The sequence below is a fragment of the Aquarana catesbeiana genome, linkage group LG03 (assembly GCF_042186555.1).
Source record: "Aquarana catesbeiana isolate 2022-GZ linkage group LG03, ASM4218655v1, whole genome shotgun sequence".
In the NCBI taxonomy this organism is placed as follows: Eukaryota; Metazoa; Chordata; class Amphibia; order Anura; family Ranidae; genus Aquarana; species Aquarana catesbeiana.
In genome coordinates, this window is record NC_133326.1 from 67,457,928 (window position 1) to 67,482,241 (window position 24,314).

General features: G+C 43.1%; 1 protein-coding gene across 1 annotated transcript in view; it reads left to right on the forward strand.

The window, feature by feature from the left end:
* Positions 1-24,314, forward strand: part of SHC4 (SHC adaptor protein 4) — a 124,941-nt gene that overhangs the window by 86,019 nt on the left and 14,608 nt on the right. Inside the window, exons 7-8 of the mRNA XM_073618666.1 lie at positions 3,842-3,959; positions 17,427-17,589. Coding sequence (XP_073474767.1) covers positions 3,842-3,959; positions 17,427-17,589 — 281 coding nt within the window. The remainder of the gene's footprint in view (positions 1-3,841; positions 3,960-17,426; positions 17,590-24,314) is intronic.

Here is a 24,314-nt window from a genome sequence, read left to right on the forward strand (position 1 = left end):
AAGTAGTGAGTGTACAGCTTGTATAACAGTGTAAATTTGCTGTCCCCTTAAAATAACTCAACACACAGCCATTAATGTCTAAACTGCTGGAAACAAAAGTGAGTACACCCCTAAGTGAAAATGTCCAAATTGGGCCCAATTAGCCATTTTCCCTCCCCGGTGTCATGTGACTCGTTAGTGTTACAAGGTCTCAGGTGTGCATGAGGAGCAGGTGTGTTAAATTTGGTGTTATTGCTCTCACTCTCTCATACTGGTCACTGGAAGTTCAACATGGCACCTCATGGCAAAGAACTCTCTGAGGATCTGAAAAAAGAATTGTTGCTCCACATAAAGATGGCCTAGGCTATAAGAAGATTGCCAAGACCCTGAAACTGAGCTGTAGCATGGTAACCAAGACCATACAGCAGTTTAACAGGACAGGTTCCACTCAGAACAGGCCTCGCCATGGTCGACCAAAGAAGTTGAGTGCACGTGCTCAGCGTCATATCCAGAGGTTGTCTTTGGGAAATAGACGTATGAGTGCTGCCAGCATTGCTGCAGAGGTTGGAGGGGTGAGGGGTCAGCTTGTCAGTGCTTAGACCATACGCCGCACACTGCATCAAATTGGTCTGTATGGCTGTCATCCCAGAAGGAAGTTTTCTGAAGACAAGCAGACTAAGGACATGAATTACTGGAACCATGTCCTGTAATACTGTTATACAAGCTGTACACTCACTACTACCTTGTAGAAAAGTGTAATTTCTTCAGTGTTGTCACATGAAAAGATATAATAAAATATTTACAAAAATATGAGGGGTGTACTTACTTTTGTGAGATACTGTATATTCATTGAAGGGTATGTGAACCCTAATTATTAACTCCTCCTATTTGGTCACTTTTTACCTGTTAAAAATTCAGACCACAAAATAAAAGGGTTTTGTTACATCTGTTTGAAAAGAGTACATGTGTTGCTTGTGCCAGAAATATTGTCAGCTAATAACTTCCTGTGCTCTTTGCCTGTGCAGCAGTCTTTCCATTGTTCCCAGTTATCTCTTAGGCCGGCCGTAGGTTCGAATTCCTGCTGAACCCGGCAGAGATTAGAACCATTAATGGGCAGGCTGAATGTACCAAGATGATCGATCAATCAACTTGGGCACACTTTCAGCCTGCCAAATTTGCTTGCGATTATTGCAAGTGGCTGCTATAGCCGCTAGTGATAATCACTGTCCTCCCCCAGCAGGGGTGGCTTCCCTCGCCCACCCCCTGCCCCCCCCCCCATCGGGAGGAGGGATCCCCTTGTCAACACTGTCTGTGTTCATGGGGAAATCATACAAATTTCTTGCTTGCAACCCGCGGTTGCAGGAAAGGAATCCTCACCGTCTATGGCCAGCTTTAGGCTTCCTTCAGATTCCTCCATTGATGCTATACAAAGCAGATGAGGGAACCTGCCATGCCAGCACTGGCAGCTGCCTGAATACCCAAACTGTGCCTGCATCTGATTGGATGAAGCTGCTGTTTGTCTAATAATTTGCACACCTGACTCCTTAGATAGTTGAAAGATGCCAGGCACGAAGTTGTTGGCAGAGTCTCCCACAAAGCAAATTACTGTGGGTTAATCAGAAACTGACCGAAAATGTGCTCATGACTAGGACTATAGGACTATAGAGTCACACCCCTCTATACTATGGAGAAGAGGCAGGGAGGAGGATTCTGTAATGCTGACCTATTTCCATTGTCCTGATACAGTAGGGTTAAGCCTAGTTAATCCAGGTGCTCCATAGGATTGGCAGTGGCCTTGGAGATGCTGTTTGTATTGCCAAGTCTGAATACAGCTGATTGTTGGGAGCTCAGTGAAGTACATTGGTGGATCTGATTTGGTGGAGACCTCTAAGTTCCACAATGGGTTAAAATCCTTTTCTAGAAATGCCTCAATGCTCAGCATGGGAATTCCCATTATATGCTATGGGATCCATTTATACCTGAGCAGGGCCGGGACAAGGGGTGGGCAGAAGGGGGCTGCCCTGGGTGCAGCGTGTATTGTAGGGATGGGGGTGCCGCAAAGTTCCTTCTACTATAAGGCTGACAGGAGTAGTGACAGTGGCATCACTACTTCTGTCAGCCCAGTGCTGGAAGTGGCAAGGAGAGGAGGAGGGAGCTGGGAGGGGGTGCAGGCTGTGCTCTCTCCCCCTCCTCCTCATAAGCTTGCACATAATGAAGTGGGGGATTTGGCATCTTTGCCCTGGGAACTGGATGATCTTGTCCCGGCACTGCACCTGAGTCTCCTGTCGATTGAAGCTAGACTCAAAGAGCTCAAAAAAAGAACATGCGCTTCCTTTGGGGCAGAGTCGTGAGTTGTTCATGCATTTGGTGGGAGCTCAAATATAGGGATTCCCATTGTATCCTATGGGACCCATTCAAACCTGAGCGTTGTGTCACTTTAAGCTCGTGGCTCAAAGTTCAAAAAAGTACATAAGCTTCTTTGGGGCAGAGTTGTGCATTTCTGGTCCCTATAGACTTCAATGAGATCTCCTGAAAAATTAGCATTTTGTGCTAATTTTTCTCTTACCATCGTCTAAAACAAAAATACTGAAAACTGAAAACACCATAAAACACGTGTATCAACGCCCATAAAAAATGATCCAAAAAACCTAGAAGGAAGCTCAAACATGAACCCGGCCTTACATAAGCTGAAAAGTGTGAGTTATGGGACCAGCTCTTTTCTAAACTGAACTCATACTGCCATCTAATGGCCACTGACAGAACAGCTCTTCTGGAAGAAGTGACACATAGGGGTTTATTTACTAAAGGCAAATCCACTTTGCACTACAAGTGCACTTGGAAGTGCAGTCACTGTAGATCTGAGGGACATTCAAGGAAAATAAAAAACAGCATTTTTGCTTGTACATGATTGGATGATAAAATCAGCAGAGCTTCCCCTCATTTCAGATCTTCCTCTCAGATCTACAGCGACTGCACTTCTAAGTGCACTTGTAGTGCAAAGTGGATTTGCCGTTAGTAAATCCACCCCAATTGCTTCCATTTTCTTCCAACATATTACTGCAAATTCCAAAAGTCTGTATTGATATTGCTTATTATACCTAAAGATTTGTTTTTTTTTTAATATTGCATCTATTTTATATGTACATAAAAAGGTTATAGTCCAAGCAGCATACTTGATGCTTTTGAACTAATTTATGATTAAAAAATATTGTTTCACTGCTAATAATGCCGCTGACAGCTGCTATTTAAATACCATTCTTGTTTATTTTTTTCCGTGTCCGAAGGACCTCTGAAAAGTCAGGACTGTTTTGCTTTGACAAGTGTCAGTGTTCTTTTTTTTATGACACCTTTCAAAGAAAACAAATCCAAATGATATTTCAGAGCTTATTCCCACCACATGTGTCACCATTCATTTTGTTGCATTTTTTATTGTTTTCCCTGGAATATGTTCACTCAAATATCCTGCATGCTGCATTGAGGTCGGTTCAAATGCAGCCTCAAAAAAGAAAATTTTAAGCATCCAAAATGTGTGTCAGTGCACATCAACATATTAAAAATAGAGCAGACGGAATCAAGAATGGTTGTGCATGGCAACTAATCAGCTTCTATCTTTTATTTTCAAAGCTTAACTGAAAAAACTGAAGATGGAATCTGATTGGTTGCCATGCACAACAGCTCCAGATTATGTCTACTGTGTGGTAAAACAGGCAATCTGGCTCAAAAAAAACCCCTCAACTTTTGTTAATATTACTTAATAACAATAATAATAAAATCTATTATTGAAAATTTAGAATTATGACTAATAATTTAAAGGATAGTTGCTAGAATTTTAACTGGGGATGTTTTGGCTTGTTTTTTTCAGCATGCCACATTTTAGAGTGCCCAAACAGCAAAGCCCAAGAAGTCATCAACACTATTGGACAAGCATTTGAACTGCGTTTTAAACAGTTTTTGAAAAGTCCATCCTTCAAAGATGAGAGGTGGGTCCTCCTTATGATTATGATTATTATGGAGTGAGCTGATTGTCCTGTGAAACTGCATGTACATTTGTTCCATGTGAATGGGGGCAACATGAATATTTTTAGGTATTTTCTCTCAAGGTTGGGTGTTTTTTATTCATATAAAATAGAGTGAATTAAGAAAATACTGCATTATGGCCACTAGATGGACCTGAGGATCACAGTAAATAGATATATATTTCCAATTGTTGTCAGTTCCATCTGCTGGCCATAATGTGGCCAGCAGATGGAACTGCTGTATTTTCCTGGTTCACTCTATTCTATATGAAAGAACTACACCCTACTTCTCCTAGTTGAATGGATTCTCCGCATTTCCCCTCTCCTAGTCCAGGGATTCTCCACACCCCTCTCCTAGTCCAGGGATTCTCCAGGGAGGGGGGAGTGTGCAGAACCCCTGGACTAGGAGGGGAAAGTGTGAAGACCCCCTGGACTAGGAGAGGGAAGTGTGAAGAACCCCTGGGCTAGAAGGGGGAGTGTGAAGAACCCCTGGACTAGGAGAGGGGTGTGAAGAATCCCTGGACCAGGAGGGGGAAGTGTGAAGAACCCCTGGACTAGGAGAGGGAAGTGTGAAGAACCCCTGGGCTAGGAGGGGGGAGTGTGAAGAACCCCTGGACTAGGAGAGGGAAGTGTGAAGAACCCCTGTGCTAGGAGGGGGGAGTGTGAAGAACCCTTGGACTAGGAGGGGAAAGTGTGAAGAACCCCTGGACTAGGAGAGGGAAGTGTGAAGAACCTCTGGGCTAGGAAGGGGGGGAGTGTGAAGAACCCCTGAACTAGGAGAGGGGTGTGAAGAATCCCCGGACCAGGAGGGGGAAGTGTGAAGAACCCCTGGACTAGGAGAGGGAAGTGTGAAGAACCCCTGGGCTAGGAGGGTGGAGTGTGAAGAACCCCTGGACTAGGAGGGGAGAGTGTGAAGAACCCCTGGACTAGGAGAGGGAAGTGTGAAGAACCCCTGGGCTAGGAGGGGGAGTGTGAAGAACCCCTGGACTAGGAGAGGGGTGTGAAGAATCCCTGGACCAGGAGGGGGAAGTGTGAAGAACTGCTGGACTAGGAGAGGGAAGTGTGAAGAACCCCTGGACTAGGAGAGGGGAGTGTGAAGAACCCCCCCGGACTAGGAGAGGGGTGTGGAGAATCCCTGGACTAGGAGAGGGGTGTGGAAAATCCCTGGACTAGGAAGAGGGGGAATGTGGAGAATCCCTTAGATTAGGAGAAGGGGGTGTAGAAAATCCCTAGACTGGAGGGGGGGGGGTTAAGAATCCCTTACCTTGGAGAAGGGGGGGGGGATGGTGAAGAATCCCTGGACTGGAGGAGGTGGGGGTTGGAGAATCCTCAGACCGGAGTGGAAGAGTGTGGAGAATCCTAGGATTGCAAAGGAAGGGGGTGGGGGGTAGAGAATCCCTGGACTAGGGGAGGTGTATGTCCAAAATCCCTGGACTAGGAGAGGGGTATGGAGAATTCCAGGACTGGGGTGGGGGGGATATCCTATAAGTCCTGTCTAGAAAGCCAGGTGTTCAGATGACCGTGCTCAGTTAGCTGGAGCAGAGGGTAGGGGAGACATTGGGGGTCTAATGGACAACTAGTGTGTCCATAAAAGGTACCTGTCACCTGGCCCCCTTGTGATAACAATAAAGGTAAGGGAAAATTAAAATAAATAAAATGTAAAGAAAAATCAAATAAAAGCAACTCTGTTCCCCTGTATACACCCACAAATGCAAACATGATGTATATAAAAGGTGATTGCGCCACACATGTTATATATCACTGAGAACATCAGAACAGGACCAATAATAATTCTAGGTCCATCCTTTATCTTCTGAGCTGTAAAAGCATTTAAAACGTTGCCTATTGATAATTATGGGTACTGTAAGTTTTCACTATTTAAAGGATGCACACAGTTTTGAGGCCTGGCACACTTGGCATCTATTTACTTTACACTACTTCATCTTTATTTTGTACAAAAATGGGGATTAAATTGTGTTTGTGTGCAGTAAAATACATTTTAGTGTATTTTTTCCCGAAAATATAGATTTGATAAACAGTTGTGGAAATATCATGCAGCATAAAAAATTGCAACTACCATCTTTTTATTCTATAAGGACTCTGCATTCAGAAAACATATAATGTTCTAGGAGTTTTATGTAATTTTATCGTCATAAATGCAGATTTTAACATGTGTGCTAAAATTTAAAAAATGCTCTAGAGCAGAAGTGGTTAATGTTAAAGAGCAAGTAAACCCTTATGGGTTTTTTACTTCCTTTCTTTGCCCCTGCAAACTAAAAGCATAATGTGCTAGTATGCATCGCATACTAGCACATTATGTGACACCTACAAACAAAGCCCGCTCCGTCCCCGCTGCAGGCTGCATCCATGTTTGCCGCTCTTCTCTCTGGGGCAGGGGACTCAGACATGCACGTGGGAGCCACCAGTCACAGCACTCGCTCATGAAGAAATGTCCTTTGGCACATGGGCCAGATGCCCCAGAGGACGTTAATTCTAACAAAACACGTCGGGTGGAGTCCATGTCTGTGAGGTACCATGCACGGCAATCCTGTATACTGGTCAATCGACTTCTAGGATGCCTTGGATCTATTAATGCTTGTTTTTACCGGATTTCTGTAAGTGTTTAGCACTGATTTCTTTTAATAAGCTGTTAAGCAGTTTTACAATATATGGCTGTTTTATCTTTCCTTCATGGGCCTTACTATGGAGTAAAGTTTACTGTCAGCCATGACTGTACCACCACTTGCAATATAATAGAGGATGCTGATTGAATCTTCTATACTTGCATATCACGCCTGTCTAGACTCTTATATTTGGAGTCTAGACCTCTGGTAAGGAGGCATTTTATATCAATATCAGTGGAGGTGCACTTGGGTGATCAAAACGCACATCAGTTATACTCATTGTTACTGGATGTTCATCAAGAAATTCATCTGCACTATTTAGAACAGCACTAGTTGTTCACACTTTATGGACACCTGTTTATTCAATATCTATGTTTAGCGCTTCGTCACGAAGACGTCATCGGAAGCGCCCGCTTCCAATACATCTTTGCGATGAAACATGTAAGATGGAGCTATTTGTGTCATTACGTCACATCCAGATTTCCTGTTTTTTGTGTACAACGCTTGTATTCGTTTGGAATCTTGTAAGTTTGCCTATTTTCTTGCGTAATAAACAAGAGTTATACAGAATGGGGCTATATTATTTTCTTTTCATGAGTACACTGGGCAAAGGAGACTTAGAAGGCTGCTGTAAGGATCCCATTTACAGTCCTCTGTTACTGTGGAGGCTAGTTATCCTTTAATGGGTAGTGTCATCAGGTGAGTGTAGCACAAGAGGGGGCACGAGTGTGACATGAAGATACTGCCTGATTGCATGCACTTCCTTTGCAGCACTTATTTCACTTTAATTTATCACTGGATTAATATTTCTGTTATTTGCTCATGGACTTTTATTTGAACTAACTTTTTATAAGGTTATCATGTTTACTCATTTATTACTGTAATACTTTGATTATTTTATTATCGCACACCAGCACTTTATTTTATGGTTTATTCACATGTGCATTTGCACTTGCATTTAGCACTTTTTAAATGAAGATATTGTTGCCTGTGTAGGTTGCTTATGCCTTTTTGTTTTTTGCACGTATAATAAAGAACTTCTTGTACATACGAGAGTACATTTCACATTAGCAGCACCAATTCCACCTACCCATTACTGCATGCTAATTAGGTTTATTTGTACTATAATCTTCCTGAACCCATTCAGGACAATGAGCATGGGATACAGGAAACGCCATAGATGTGCAAAAAAAGTGTGTGTATGTTGGTGTGTGTGTGTGTGTGTGTGTGTGTGTGTATATATATATATATATATATATATATATATATATATATATATATATATATATATATATATATATATATATGCACAGTAGCTCACAAAAGTGAGTACAGCCCTCACATTTTTGTAAATATTTTATTATACCTTTTCATGTGACAACACTGAAGAAATGACACACACTTTGCTCCGATGTAAAGTAGTGAGTGTACAGCTTGTATAACAGTGTAAATTTGCTGTCCCCTCAAAATAACTCAACACACAGCCATTAATGTCTAAACCTTTGGAAACAAAAGTGAGTACACCCCTAAGTGAAAATGTCCAAATTGGGCCCAATTAGCCATTTTCCCTCCCCGGTGTCATGTGAATCGTTATTGTTACAAGGTCTCAGGTGTGAATGGGGAGCAGGTGTGTTAAATTTGGTGTTATTGCTCTCACTCTCTCATACCAATCAATGGAAGTTCAACATGGCACGTCATGGCAAAGAACTCTCTGAGGATCTGAAAAAAATGAATTATTGCTCAACATAAAGATGGTCTAGGCTATAAGAAGATTGCCAAGACCCTGAAACTGAGCTGCAGCGGTTTAACAGGACAGGTTCCACTCAGAACAGGCCTCGCTCGAAGAAGTTGAGTGCTCAGCGTCATATCCAGAGGTTGTCTTTGAGAAATAGACATATGAGTGCTGCCAGCATTACTGCAGAGGTTAAAAGGGTGGGGGGTCAGCCTGTCAGTGCTCAGACCAAATGCTGGACACTGAATCAAATTGGTCTGCATGGCTGTCGTCTCAGAAGGAAGCCTCGTCTAATGATGATGCACAAGAAAGCCCGCAAACAGTTTGCTAAAGACAAGCAGACTAAGGACATGGATTAATGGAACCATGTCCTGTGGTCTGATGAGACCAAGATAAACTTATTTGGTTTAGATGGTGTCAAGCGTGTGTGGGGGCAACCAAGTGAGGAGTACAAAGACTAGTGTGTCTTGCCTACAGTCAAGCATGGTGGCAGGAGTGTCATGGTCTGGAACTGCATGAGTGCTGCCGGCACTGGGGAGCTACAGTTCATTGAGGGAACCATGAATGCCAACATGTACTGTGACATACTGAAGCAGAGCATGATCCCCTCTGTTCGGAGACTGGGCCGCAGAGCAGTATTCCAACATAACAACCCCAAACACACCTCCAAGATGACCACTGCCTTGCTAAAGAAGCTGAGGGTAAAGGTGATGGACTGGCCAAGCATGTCTCCAGACCTAAACCCTATTGAGCATCTGTGGGACATCCTCAAAGGAAGATGGAGGAGCGCAAGGTCTCTAACATCCACCAGCTCCGTGATGTCGTCATGGAGGAGTGGAAGAGGACTCCAGTGGCAACCTGTGAAGCTCTGGTGAACTCCATGCCCAAGAGGGTTAAGGCAGTGCTGGAAAATAATGGTGGCCACACAAAATATTGACACTATACTCACTTTTGTTGCCAGTGGTTTAGACATTAATGGCTGTGTGTTTTGTTATTTTGAGGGGGCAGCAAATTTACACTGTACACTCACTACTCTACATTGTAGCAAAGTGTAAATTTTTTCAGTGTTGTCTGTGTTGTGTGTATGTATGTATGTATGTGTGTGTGTATATATGTATATATATATATATATATATATATATATATATATATATATAGTAAAACCTTGGATTAAGAGCATAATTTGTTCCGGAAACATGCTTGTGATCCAAAGCACTTGTATATCAAAGTGAATTTCCCCTTAAGAAATAATGGAAACTCAGATGATTCGTTCCACAACCATTTATTCATGTCTTTCAGTTTATAGTCCTTATAAAAAGATCATAGCAATGTGATTTTTCAGGGAGGTTTTGTAACCATAAAATGTCCTTCCACAAATGGAAGCCTCCACAAGGGGATTAGAAGCAAAATCCATCAGGAGCTCCAGAGTATAAAAGAGAAGAGAGGCGCCTTTAAGTGTAGCAATATGGTTACATTTAATGAAGGTATAACATTTAGTAACTCACATCTAAGTATGCAGGCATCCGGGGTAAAGCTGTCCACATAGACTGTCCTCTGCACCGCCGGCTCTCACTGCTGTCAATCTGCAATCTGTTGATCTGTCAATCTGTGACCAGGAAGACTACCCTGCAGTAGAGCGATCTGAAAGCGAGGCTTGAATCGCTCATGGAAGGGATGACGTCGAGGGCGGTGAGGAGGATGGTCTATGTGGACAGATGTACCCCGGATGCCTGCATACTTAGATGTGCCTGTTTTAATCATCAACCTTGTGAGTTGCTAAATGTTGTACCTTCATTAAATGTAACCATATTGCTACACTTAGAGGCGCCTCTGTTCAGTTTTATACTCAGTTGTGACATGATGCTACTTGTATATCAAGACATTGCTTGTATATCAAGTCAAAATTTATTTAAAAATTTTGCTTGTCTTGCAAAACGCTCTAAAACCAAATTACTTTCAAACCAAGGTTTTACTGTATGTATGTGTATATATATATATATATATAAAACATTTTGGTGACATTACTCCTTTAAGGGCAATTAACAAAGTGTAACTTATATCGGCAGTTATACAAATTGAAAACATCCACAAGTAAAGGGAAAGGAAATGCTTTTTCTCCCCTCGCGGTTCAGGGGAATAAAATACAGACGTTTCCACTGAGTGCTTCACGGAGACATTTTAGAGCGCTTGCCAATAAAAATAAACCATGTTTTTACTTGATCATATGAAAAAAGACTTTATCTTCCTAGGAGAATAGTGAAGGAAACTGAGAAATCCTTGGAGGCCGCAGAATGTTGTAACGCAAGATAAGACGTTTTACATGAAAATTTCCAGATGTGGCAATTAACAAAAAATGACATTGACATCCTAACCTGGGCCGAAAATATGCAATAAAATAATATATGAAAGGGTTTGCGATGGAAAAGATACTGAGACGCACACCACCAATGGTGAAATCTTTAGATCAGGCATATTCCCCCCATAGTGATCACTCATGATGCTTCCCATGCCCCATTGTTCAAAACCATCAACAAGTCAAACATATCAGTTATTATCCCTCCCCTCCCCCAACTTCCTCCACTTGCTGCTTTTCTGTCTCTGTTCTAGACATTTCACATATCTCTCACAGAAGACATCTAAAGTCATACATCTCTTGATTATCTTGTCTAGACTTTTTTTCCTAATACAATTTAAGCCATTCTAGTGTATTTTTTGTCATATGTAACAATTTAACTGCTCACTGCCCAGCTTGGGTGTAGCATAAGGGGTTGCAGGGGTCACAATCGCAACCCTGCCCCTATCTCCAGGGGGCCCCTGCAGCCTCCCTGTCATATCATATCCTCCACAAAGTCCAGCTCCGATCTGCCCTAGGGCCCCACAGCCATACTCCAGTACTGGGCTTTCACTTTGCCTTCCACAGTGCACACCCTTCTGTTCTTATTGGCTGGGGAGAAGTAGCGAGCCATTTCCTGAATGGAGAGGAGCATGGGGTGAGAACAGCCCAGGAAGGGAAAGTGTCTGTGCTGTATCTCATGGCTTTGCCCCCCTATAAACAAGTTATATTTTTCAATGATCTTTTTTCAATGATCTCTGAAAGTATTATTATTCAGGGTTTAAGAAGTGTTTAGAAGGACTGAACCAGGGGTCCCATTTTTTATCATATAAATGATTTGTATTATGTAAGGTATATTTTTTCCATGAGATTAATACTGTTCTAATTTTCAAATGGACTAGAGGTACCAATGGGGCACAATTAAGCCACTTTGAGTATCTTGGCATGCGGTGGGTGTATCTGTATGCACGATGGAAGTGGTGGGTGGTAGTGGGGGGGGGCAGGTCAACTTTTGCATGGGAGCAAAAAGCTCCAAGCTACGCCTCTGCTGCCCAGCATACGTACATATATAAACGTCCTGGTATCATTTTTTAGAGCTGGAAATTGGTTTTCCTATAAAAGTGATCATATTTACAGCACTCAGAAGGAGCCCCCCTCCCGCTGCCGCCGTTCCTGGGTAACCCTGTTCCAATGGGGAGCTTGGGACCATGGTAAGCAGTTGGGTCATCTGCCCACAGAGGGCATAGAGGAACATCCTTTCCCCAATCTCCTCTATGATGAATGAAGCCGAAAGCACGTCATTTCCAGTTTCAGGTCTCGGTCACACCTGAGCGATTCTCTACTTAGAGCTCTAATACGCTCAACAAACAAAATCCCATTCATTTCAATGGCCCCTGTGCACATCTGAATGATTTGTCGCATTTAGGAAAACTGTTGCTCAAAAATGTACACAAGCTTCTTTTAGGCAGATTGGCCACATAGACTTCAATGGGAACGTCTGAAGAACACTCAATATGAGCATTTTGCAAGCATTTTACAAGCGTTTTGTTGCATGTTTTCTGGCAAAACAGCAGCTCGCCCCTAATCTTCTCCCCTAGTGCTTTCTATTGGCTAAAATAAGAACACCTGAAGCTTGAATACACATGTAAAATGCTTGTAAAATGCTTCTCAAATGTTTGTAATACGCTTGCAAAACTCTCAAATAAAAATTCCTAAGACCTCATGCACACTGGATGTTTTTGGATGTTTTTACAGCTGCTGTTTTTGTCTTCAGACGTTTTTTTCTGCAGCCAATAAACTCCCCAGCATGTTATCCTATGTGTCCATGCACACATAGGTTGTTATCAATTGTTTTTGTCTGGGGCGTTTTTTGGCTGTAAAAAAAAAACGCCAAAACGAGTGGGTTCTGTAAAAAAGCTCTAACGTAAAAAAAAGGGCTAAAAATGCAGATAAACAAATGCAAAAATGCGGCTCACCAACGTTTTTGACTCCATTGAAGAAAAAGAAAAACGCTAGAAAACGCTATTGCAAAAACACTGAAAAACTTTGAAAAACTCACTGTAAATCCACTGGAGTTTTTATAACGTTATAACAATGTCCAGTGTGCATGAGGTCTAATATTCACTCTGCTCAGGTGTGAACAGGTCCTCAGATCTGTATTTGATCAGCTGCCTTGGAGGGCAGGGGAGACATCAGGGGTCCAATAGACCACTGATGTTCCCATAAAAGTACCTGTCACTGCCCAAATGCTATCACAAGGGGCTTGTTCACACCTTGTGATAGCAATAAAGTTAAATGAAAAAAATGTAAAAAATTAAATTAAATAAAAATATTTTCTAAAGGCATGACTGTCCTCATGTGCTCACACGCAAATGCAAACACGCATGGAGGTCTAGTAGGCATGTGTACACAGAGATGGCATGACAAATGTGGGGTATAACCACATACATCAGAATGAGAGCAATAATTCCAGCATCATTGCTTACGTTTAATTAACCACTTGCTTACTGGGCACTTAAACCCCCCTCCTGCCCAGACCAATTTTCAGCTTTCAGCGCTGTCACTCTTTGAACAACAATTGCGTGGTCATGCAACACTGTACCCAAATGAAATTTTTATCATTTTTTTCCCAACAAACAGAGCTTTCTTTTGGTGATATTTGATAACCTCTGTGTTTTTTTTATTTTTTGTTAAAAAAAAGTGAAAAAAGACCGAAAATGTTGAAAAAAAAATACAAAACAGTTTTATATTTTGTTATAAAATTTTGCAAAGATGTAATTTTCCTCCTTCATTGACGTGCACTGATGAGGCTGCACTGATGGACACTGATAGGGTGCACTGATGGGTGGCACTGAAGGGCATTGATAGGCGGCACTGAAGGGCATTGATAGGTGGCACTGATAGGGCACTAATAGGTGGCACTGATAGGATGATAGCTGGCAGTGATGGGCACTGATAGGTGGCAGTGATGGGCACTGATAGGTGGCAGTGATGGGCAGCACTGCTAGGTGGCACCGATGGGGCACTGATTGGCACCACTGGTGGGCATTGATAGGTGGCACTGATATACACTGGGAGGCACTGATTGGTGGGCACTGATATGCACTGTGGGCACTGGCAGGCAGCACTGGTGGGCACAAATGAGGTGGCTGTGCCCCTTCCTCTTTGGGACAGATCGGCAAAAGGGAGGATGTTTATTGACGGCGCGGATTGTAGGTCCGCGCTGTAGCCATCATTCTGTTATAGCGCGGATGGGAAGAGGTTAATAACCTGTAAAACCTTTTTAAGTGTCGCCTATGGACAATTTTAGGTACTTATTTAACCTTTCTCATATACGAAGTATGTTTTTAGACTCATAGCCACCATTCTACCATAGAAAAATAATCTAGAGAATGAAATTATGAAGTAGATTTATGACTGTGAGGCAATAAAAGCAGAGTGTCTTTTTAGAGACACATATACAGTTATGTTGTTATGTTATATGTGTTGGTGATTGAGGAGAAAAGGGGGTGGCTTAGAATACTGACTTCATGAATGAAAAAATAAATGTTTAAAACAAGTTCACCCTCCATATTCTGTCTTTGGAAATCAATCCGAGGATTGTGGTCCTTTTCTGGATGATGCGCGCACTGAATGAAAACAATTAAAAGGATTATCTATATTACATCCAACCCTGCTGCTAACTGGAAGATAGAAACAAATGATCAGGACCACAGTGTTATGATGTATGCATATATCCGCTGTAAGATTGTGGTGATCAGACTCAAGCGGTGGGTGCGTTTCCAGTGAGTACGCCAGTCCAAAACTGTATTTTAAGGGCGTTGTAGCCCACTTTTATTTAAAAGAACAAAAAAAAGGTTTACAAAGACATCAGTAGCCCACGCAGGGGGTTCCACCATTACTGTATCTTACAGACTCCAAATGCTTCAGGCTCCTGGCTTACGTTATTGCCACACAGCTGCTTCAGGCCTGTAGCCTAGGCCTTAGGTCTGCTCCTTAGAACAAAAGTGTTTTCCTAGAGTTAAAGCGGAGTTCCAAGGACAATGAACATATATATATTTTTTTAACAATTCATAAGTTTATAACATTGCAATGTAACACTCACTTCTTTTGTTAAATTCATCCCCTGATGTCCAGTTGCATATAAATAATGAAGTTCTAAAATTAGTTCCTGACCGTTTTCATCTTGCTTGTGGGCATGTGAAGCTTACAAGCATACAGTTCCGGGACACAGTGCTGCTGAGCTACCAGCATGCAGAGCCCCGTTCTCGCGCATGCGCAGTAATGCGCCATAGTGGCGTTGTAAAGTATACAGGTTGCCATAACAATGGGCAGCGGCGGCGGAAGTGCCCGCCTCGTTGTTATGGCAACCTAGCCCTCGGCGCAGCCCACTGACTTCTGGGTAATGATGACACACATCTCCCAGGAGCAGTAGCGAGCGGAGGCGCCGAGGGAAGTGATGTCAGGAGCCCAGGCGCTGAAGGAGGCAGATTTCGAGGGACCACATAGCAACAGGCATAAAAAGGTAAAAAAAAAAAAAAAAAATTCTCCAAATGTTTTTTTTAAATTTATTTCCAATTTGTAGTAAATATGCATGGCAATTCTCGAGCAAGAGCAAAGTTGCAGTGGTGAGTCTACATCAAGAGCTCTGCAAGTCTACAGCATAAAAATTCAGCCACAGTGACCCCTGTGGTGGGATGACTATTGCACAACATAACTGAACCAGAACTTGCAGAATGTTTGCAAAGAAAGTTGATCTGGAGTCATGTAATGCGGACTTGCTGCAATTGTGCAACAAACTTGTGAAGCCTGGCAAGTGCCCATAACATTGGTGATCAGAAGGAAGAATTCAACATTATAGAAAGCTGAAAAGATCATTGGTGTCATGCTGGCTGTCTCTGCCAGGTGGTGCTGGCCCTAGAAGTATGCAGTCATCAGATAGGAGAGTAAGTAAGCAGTCACAACTCAAGGAACCTCTTTGCAACCTCTGGAGGAACCCTGGTTGAGAATGGCTGAAATACTCACCTTAATCCTCACTATCCTAACAACCAGCAATATTTCCCTCTGACACTTCTGGGATGCTGGTGGGCCCTCAGTGTCCCCATGTTCAATAATTTTGCAATGTATGATGACATCAGAGGTGGGCAGCAGCACAACCAGCAAAGAGAAACTGCTTCAGGTGATAGGTCATACGGCAGTAAGGAAGCCTGTGGAACTGAGGAATAAGAGCTCCCTCATCACCTCCTCCCATGCTCGCCTCCAGGACTTTTCCAAAGCCTCTCCAATCCTATGGAATGCCTTACCCCAATCTGTCCGCTTATCTCCAACTCTATTAGCTTTTAGACGATCCCTGAAAACCCTTCTCTTCAGAGAAGCCTACCCTACCCACACCTAACAACAACTGTTTTTTCATTTTCTCCATCAGCTCACCCCCCCACAGTGATTACCTTTTGTTTCCACTTGACCCTCCCTTCTAGCTTGTAAGCTCTAACGAGCAGGACCCTCTGGTTCCTCCTGTATTGATTTGTATTGTAACTGTACTGTCTGTCCTCATGTTGTAATGCACTGCGTAAACTGTTGGCGCTATATAAATCCTGTATAATAATAATAATAAGGTAAGTATCTCACTTTATTCATCACCTCCTAGACTAAAATGAACAAATAACCCTTGCAGATTTTGTTACTAAAAAGATTAAAGCTGAAGTTTAGCATTTTTTTTTCCTGCAGCTTTAAAAAGCTAACTTACCTGTAATGAAGTATGTCCCCCATTGTGCAGGCAGTGTGGGGTGCCGGTCCTCTTCCTGGTGTTGAACTTTCAGAGCTGTGGAGGTTAAGAGTTTCAGGCCTCTGGACTATCACTCAGTAGAAGAAGCTTCCAATGGGGACCCGCTCCCTTCTCCACTCCCATCCATTAAGAATAGCCCATGCTTAGTGTACACTTCATGTAACAAGATCTGTGAATGGGGGAGAGTTAGATGAATGATAGCATTCTCTCCCTAGTTCAGAGATTATGTTACATGCAGTGTACACTATATATAGAACATTCTCAAAAGTTGCCAGGGTAGGAGCGGGGCAGTCCCCATCATGGACTTTTTCTATTGCGATTTGAACCTTTTAAGCCCCCAGTCCTTGACATTCAGTACCAGGAAGAGGACCGGACACAATGCAAAGGATCAAGCAGCCTACGTGACAACTGTAGCTAAACAGAGTAGACTAGCAACTGTAATTGTGTGCAATAGTAACATTTGTTAACATTTATAAAACAGTACCCTAAGGACGCTATTATGTGTGTGAAGATATTTGCGCTTGCTGTGCAAAATCTGACTGCCACCAGTGGTGGTCTTTGGACCCCATTTCACATCTATGTTGGGGGAGAACATATTGGATAAATGCAACCTCAGGAGGACACTGTTAGTTTTCCTTCATTGTAAACCATAACTGGAACACAGATGGCATTTACATCAGACATAATAATTACCACGCAAGCCACTTACAGAATCAGCAACCAGTCTAGAGCACAATGAGATTTTTTATCATAATTTTTTACCTATAAAATATGCACACTTTTAGGAAGAGTGAGGCCCTAATGTGTTATATTAGTAGAAGATAGGGGAATTGATGAAGATGTTATTTGTTATATTTTCATATAAAATGTAGTTCCTGTTTTGAACCCCTTATTTGTTTGGTAAAGTTAATAAGTTCTTACCAAGGATCTTCTTGAAATTGTCTTTCTTCCTGTTTAGTGAACTGTTAAGCCCTCATAACGTGGCAGTAGAAGAAAAGGAAGGCCATGAATACTATAATGAGTTACCAGGAAAGGAGCCCCCTACTGGTGGGGTACTTGACAAAAAAATGAGAGTTGAAACAGGAGGATTCAGCCTTGACTGTGATAAGCAAACCCCCAAGGTAAACTCACACATTGATTTTACAATATCTTTTTTTTAATGATTACAAGAGTAAATATAAAGATTAAGCAAATATATATATATATATATATACACACACACACACACAGTATATGTACAGTATATTGTACAGGATGTTGGGATTGTGTCCTGGATGGCAGCAGGTACATTTCCCTGCTGTTTGAACTGTGGTCCCTTTAAAGTGGATGTAAACCCTCACATGTACCCAGTGAAGTGAACAGCCTCAGATGATACACAGAGATGAAACAAATCCTCCTACATAGGCTTTACTTGTTTATGTGCAGTCTTCTCTTCCATACACCCCTTCAAAGTGCTGAAATCTGTCATCTGTCAGTAGCAGAGAGGAGGGGGTGGAGAGCTACAGTTAAAGCTCTTGTACTGTACAGTGTGTGAGAGCTGATTGGAGGAAAGGGACACACCACCTTTCACACATGGCACAGGAACAAAGGAACATGCAGAACTATGTTGTGAATAGAAAAGATGTGTGCTGACCTCCCTCCCCCGTCACCATTTTTTTCTCTGGTGTCGGGACAACTTGCTGATAACAAAGGAATGGAGCACCAGAGAGATATGACACTTAGAGCTTTGGAAAGAGACAAATAAAACTACAGATATATGTACTTAGTTTAGATTTCATGACTGAGGTTTACAACTACTTTAAGACTTATGACCTGATTGCAGTTTGAGTACTCAGGGGTTCTTACCCATGCAGGGTGAGGGGCAGTGGCGGCTGGTGTTTTTTTTGGGGGGGGTGGTTGTTTCCCGGTGGCACCTCTAACCCCCCAGCCTCCCTCGCCCGCTTGCTGTCTTCCCCCATCTAGGTGGCGGGCATCGGGTGGCAGGCATCAGGCGGCATGCATCGGACAGTGGCTCCTGTGTCCTTTCCTCCATAGCTGCGGCCGTGCGACTCCTAGGCGTCCAATAGGATCGCCTGTCCTTTCAGCCAGCCTCACAACCCGCTTCCTGATTGGCCGGGAGGAAGATCAGTGTTAAAATAGTGAATATTTATGCGCTATTGTAACACACCTGGGTGGGCTCTGTTCGCATTCTCTGTGACCCGAGCTCACCCTATTTTGAAGCCTATTAGAGCCTCTGGCTCTAATCGGTGCTTCAAAAAAAACACTCTCCCCCATTGGAATCCATGGATCTGGCATCCTGAAAGGGGCTGAACGCATGGATGGGGGGGAGGTGCCTGTGCACCCTTAATGGACGGGTCGCCCCTGGTCAGGGGTTCTAGGGTAGTCCGCTTGGAGAGGACTGATTTACAGTGCTCTCAGGTGTGGTAAGTCCTCATTTGGGACTTGGAATTCAGAGATCCATAGAGACTTTTGGGTGGGAAAGAACCTCCAAACCCTGAATATAGGGACCTTGGTCCTAAAGGGGTTAAAGAAAATGTTAACCCAATATTGCATATTCCTGATATGTGCCTGCTGTACCATGTACTTGTATGAACAGTATCCTGTTCTCTTTATATTGCTTCTTTTGTGTGAAATACCTGGTGAACCTTCTAGTCCTTCTGCTTTCCAATTGAAAACTGACCACACTGGGCATGAAAGTACAACATGGTTAGTTTTCTGGCTGTGCTTGAGCTCAGCCTGCTGCCCTCCAATATTCAGACTTGTGCTGACACGCCCCCCTCTACACTGCCATTCACTGGAAAGATCAGTGTGCTGCTGCTTCTCTTCCCCAAGCTCTCTGAACTTCTTATACAACTGAGAACAGAGGGTATGAGATCACTAATAAAAAAGGTATTATAATTTTTTCTATGTGTACACAAATGTTTTGCCTTTCATTTGTATTCTAAACTGATTGGGTTGTTTAACAAGGTGAGGATTCTCCTATACTTTAAGCCACCTGCAGGAGAGGCCTAAAGAGGAGCAGGAAACCATCAGTAGGTGTCTGTATAGTGGAGTGTGTAGCAGTACACAGCTGAGTCAGCAGTGTGGACTGGCAGGTGACTAAGACACGGGTTACTGAACTGTGGAGACCTCCTCTTTGGGACTCCTGAGGCAGGCGGGAACTTTCAAAAACCCGAGTAATACTGGAGGTGAGCCAAAGTGTTATATTTCCATTATACCATAGTTATTATAGTTATGGACTGTTTTCAGTTTGTTTGCTGAAGAAAGCTGTTTTTGTTTGCTGTTGTTTTTTGTTAGTTCAATGAAGACTGTCAATTTTACAAGCAGCTGGCTGGTGATCTCAAGTTCCCATATTGCAATATATATATATATACACACACAGTATATATATATGACATAATATTTTCTCTGATATTTGACATTGCATTTGAATAAAATTTAATAATATTGTATATGAATGTTCAAATGCAATATCTACTCATTCAAGAGTGTGCAGTGCGTCTAATTTACTAATGTGTGAAACGATGTGAAGTGCATCTGTGTTTACTTTAAACATCCAGTGAAGAATCAAATTCCCATGTGTATGACTGGATGTATTAAGTGCATACAGGTAAATTTTACTTCACACTATAGTATTAGCCTTCTCAGCCCTCATTTAAAGTACACTTGGCATAAAGTACATACTTATTTTAGGGTGCTGTAAATCAAGTCGAACTAAAAGGCAAACATTTTTTTTTTCAAATTGGATAGAGTAAGGGAGGGTTATAACCCCAGTTTATTTTTTTTTGCCTTCTGTGTCCCATTTAGGAGATCTCTCTTCACTTCCTGTCCTGTAGCCAAACAGGAAGTGAGAGGAAATCTCTCCAAAGATAGAGAATCCCTAGTTGTCACCAGAGTTATCAGAATTATTGTACCTATTGAAAGATTTCCCCTTTACTGCTGCTTTGGGGACAACCCATAATTTGGGATTTACTTTCATTGTTGATGATAAAGGTAAACAGGACAAATAGATGCATGAATCTTCCTAACAGGGACACAGACAGCAATAAAAACTTGACACGTGTTCTAATCCCTCTCCACTATGTCCAAAACTTAAAAAAAACCCTTAGTTATACTTTAACGCTGATGGCTCAATAAAAATCCTGTCCATAGGAAGAACTCTAGCTGATGCAGGATTGAGTTTTATAGTTTAGTTACAACCAATCCAAAGTTTCCAATAGAGTGCAAACCTCTGTTGTGAAACATTTACATACAGGACATCACTATGACCAAGGGACCACTATTTGGCCATGGTAACTGATTTTCACCTGGTGTTTAATCACTTCAATACCAGGCACTTAGACACCTTCCTGCCCAGGCCAATTTTCAGCTTTTAGCGCTGTCACACTTTGAATGACAATTGCGCGGTCATGTTACACTGTACTCAAACAATTTTTTTATCATTTTGTTCCCACAAATAGAGCTTTCTTTTGGTGGTATTTGATCACCTCTGCGGTTTTTATTCTTTGCGCAACAAATAAAAAAAGACCGAAAATTTTGAAAAAAAAACAAGTTTTTCTTTGTTTCTGTTAAAATTTTTTGTAAATAAGTACGTTTTCTTCTTCAATGACGGGCACTGATATGGCTGCACTGATGGGCACTGATGAGGTGGCACCAATGAGGTGGCAATGACAGGCACTGATGATGGGCACTGATAGGCGGCACTGATGGGCACTGATAGGTGGCACTGATGGGCACTGATAGGTGACACTGGTATTCGGCACTGATGGGCACTCATAGGTGGCACCGATGGGCACTCATAGGTGGCACTGATGGGCACTTGCAGGTGGCATTGATGGGTACTTATGGGTGGCACTGATAGGTGGCACGGATGGGCACTAATGGCCCTAAGGGTGGCATTGCTGGGCATCACTGCTATATAATGGTGTCAATCAGTGCCCATTTGTGGGCACTGATTGGCACAGATTGGGCACATGTGGATGGCCATGGGGTACATACCTGGCCATCCACAGTTGCCCCCTTCCCTGGTGGTCCTAGTGGCGATCCCTGGTGGTCCAGTGTGGTCATCTGATAAACAATCAGCGCAGACCCCCCCGTCAGGAGAGCCGCCGATCGGCTCCCCTCTACTCGCGTCTGTCAGACGCGAGTGAGGAAAAGCCGATCAATGGCTCTTCCTATTGACATCGTGATCAGCCGTGATTGGACACGGCTGATCACATGGTAAAGAGCCTCCGCTGGAGGCTCTTTACCAAGATCGGTGGAGCGGTGTGTCAGACTGACATACCGCTCGCCGCGATGAGCGCAGCGGCATGTTATCCTGCTGGACGTCATATGAGGCCCAGTCAGGACAACTGAACCACCGCCCGGCCATCAATCCGCTATAGGCCGGACGGGAAGTGGTTAATTATAAGGATCTTTAATAGAGTGCTTGTGAAACAGCAGAATAAAATAGGTAATTAGGGTTCAAATATAATAGGAAAAGGAGACACGAGTATAGGACAAAAGCACAAAATTTCAATAGAGCCAACTTTAACCACTTCAGCCCCGGAAGGATTTAATCCCTTCCTGACCAGGCCCTTTTTTGCAATACGCCACTGCGTCGCTTTAACTGACAATTGTGTGGTAGTGCGACGTTGTACCCAAACAAAATTGACGTCCTTTCTTCCCACAAATAGAGATTTCTTTTGGTGGTATTTGTTCACCTCTGCAGTTTTTATTTTTTACGCTATAAACAAAAATAGAGCGAACATTTTGAAAAAGAAAGCAATATTTTTTTACTTTTTGCTATAATAAATATCCCAAAAATATATAAAAAAACAAATGTCAGTTTCGGCCGATATGTATTCTTCTACATATTTTTGGTAAAAAAAAAAAATCGCAGTAAGTGCATATTGATTGGTTTGCGCAAAAGTTATCACGTCTACAAAATTGGGGATAGGCGGTGGGCGATCTGCGATTTTTATGGTAACTGCGACATTGCAGTGGACAGATCGGACACTTTTGACACTATTTTGGGACCATTGGCATTTATAAAGCGATCAGTGTTATAAAAATGCACTTATTACTGTGTAAATGTCACTGGCAGGGAAGAGGTTAAACACTAGGGGGCGAACAAGGGGTTAAGTGTATTCCCTGGGCGTTTTCTAACTGTAGGGGGGATGGGCTCACTAGAACATGACAGAGATCACTGGGAGCAGTAGATCCCTGTCATGTTGCTAGGCAGAACAGGCAAATGCCTTGTTTACATAGTCATCTCTCTGTTTTGCCTTTCCGTGTCATGATCGCGGGCCACCGGAGGACATCAAGTCCGCAGGCATGCTCCCGTGGCACTCGCGTGCCCGCTAGCAGCCGATGACAAAGCGATGCACGGGTATGTGATTTTGCGCACCCGTGCCACTTTGCCCATGTATATCGGCGTGGGCCGGTCGGCAAGTGGTTTAAAAACTGCACTCCTATTACATGACATTAAATGGGATCAAATTCTTGCAACAAAGAACACCGAAAAAATGTGGAAGTGATTTAGGCTCGGTTCACACATGGGCGGCACGACTTGCAGGTCGCCTCAGCGAGGCGACCTGCAAACGACTGCCGGGGCGACTTGCGAGACGACTTCTGCATAGAAGTCTATGCAAGTCGCCCCAAGTCGCCCCCAAAGTAATACAGGAACCTTTTTCTAAGTCGGAGCGACTTGCGTCGCTCCGATTAGAACGGTTCCATAGCACAGAACGGGAGGCGACTTGTCAGGCGACTAGGTCGCCTGACAAGTCGCCCCAGTGTGAACCGAGCCTGCTCGGTTCACACTGGGGCGACTTGTCAGGCGACCTAGTCGCCTGACAAGTCGCCTCCCGTTCTGTGCTATGGAACCGTTCTAATCGGAGCGACGCAAGTCGCTCCGACTTAGAAAAAGGTTCCTGTATTACTTTGGGGGCGACTTGGGGCGACTTGCATAGACTTCTATGCAGAAGTCGTCTCGCAAGTCGCCCCGGCAGTCGTTTGCAGGTCGCCTCGCTGAGGCGACCTGCAAGTCGTGCCGCCCATGTGTGAACCGAGCTTAAGGCTCGGTTCACACTGGGGCGACTTGTCAGGCGACCTAGTCGCCTGACAAGTCGCCTCCCGTTCTGTGCTATGGAACCGTTCTAATCGGAGCGACGCAAGTCGCTCCGACTTAGAAAAAGGTTCCTGTATTACTTTGGGGGCGACTTGGGGCGACTTGCATAGACTTCTATGCAGAAGTCGTCTCGCAAGTCGCCCCGGCAGTCGTTTGCAGGTCGCCTCGCTGAGGCGACCTGCAAGTCGTGCCGCCCATGTGTGAACCGAACATATTAAACAATGGCATTTGTCAGTGGGCAACAAATATATAAGAACAAAAGTTAAACCTAGGTTGCTAGATACTAGTTTAAAAAGGTATATTAATGAAAAAAAAAAAACAGTCCCAAAACATCAAAGAATGCAATAAGAAGTGCGATCAGGGCAGCTAAAATAGTTTATAAAAGATACATTGCTGGGGACAGTAAAAAAAAAAAATCCCCAGTTTTTTCATTAATATACCTTTTCACACTAGTATCTAGCAACCTAGGCTTAACTTTTGTTCTTTTATATTTGTATATATATTTGTATAATAGTGAAAAGGCAAGGTCAGAACATTGGCAACATAAAAGATGATCAAAGAAAGTTGGTCACAAGCGACAAGGAGAAGGCAACTGTATTAAAGTGATTGTAAAGCTTCAGTTTTTTTTTTTTAATAACAAACATATCATACTTACCTCCACTGTGCAGCTCGTTTTGCACAGAGTGGCCCCGAACATTGACTTCTGGGGTCCCTCGGCGGCTCTCGTGGCTCCTCCTC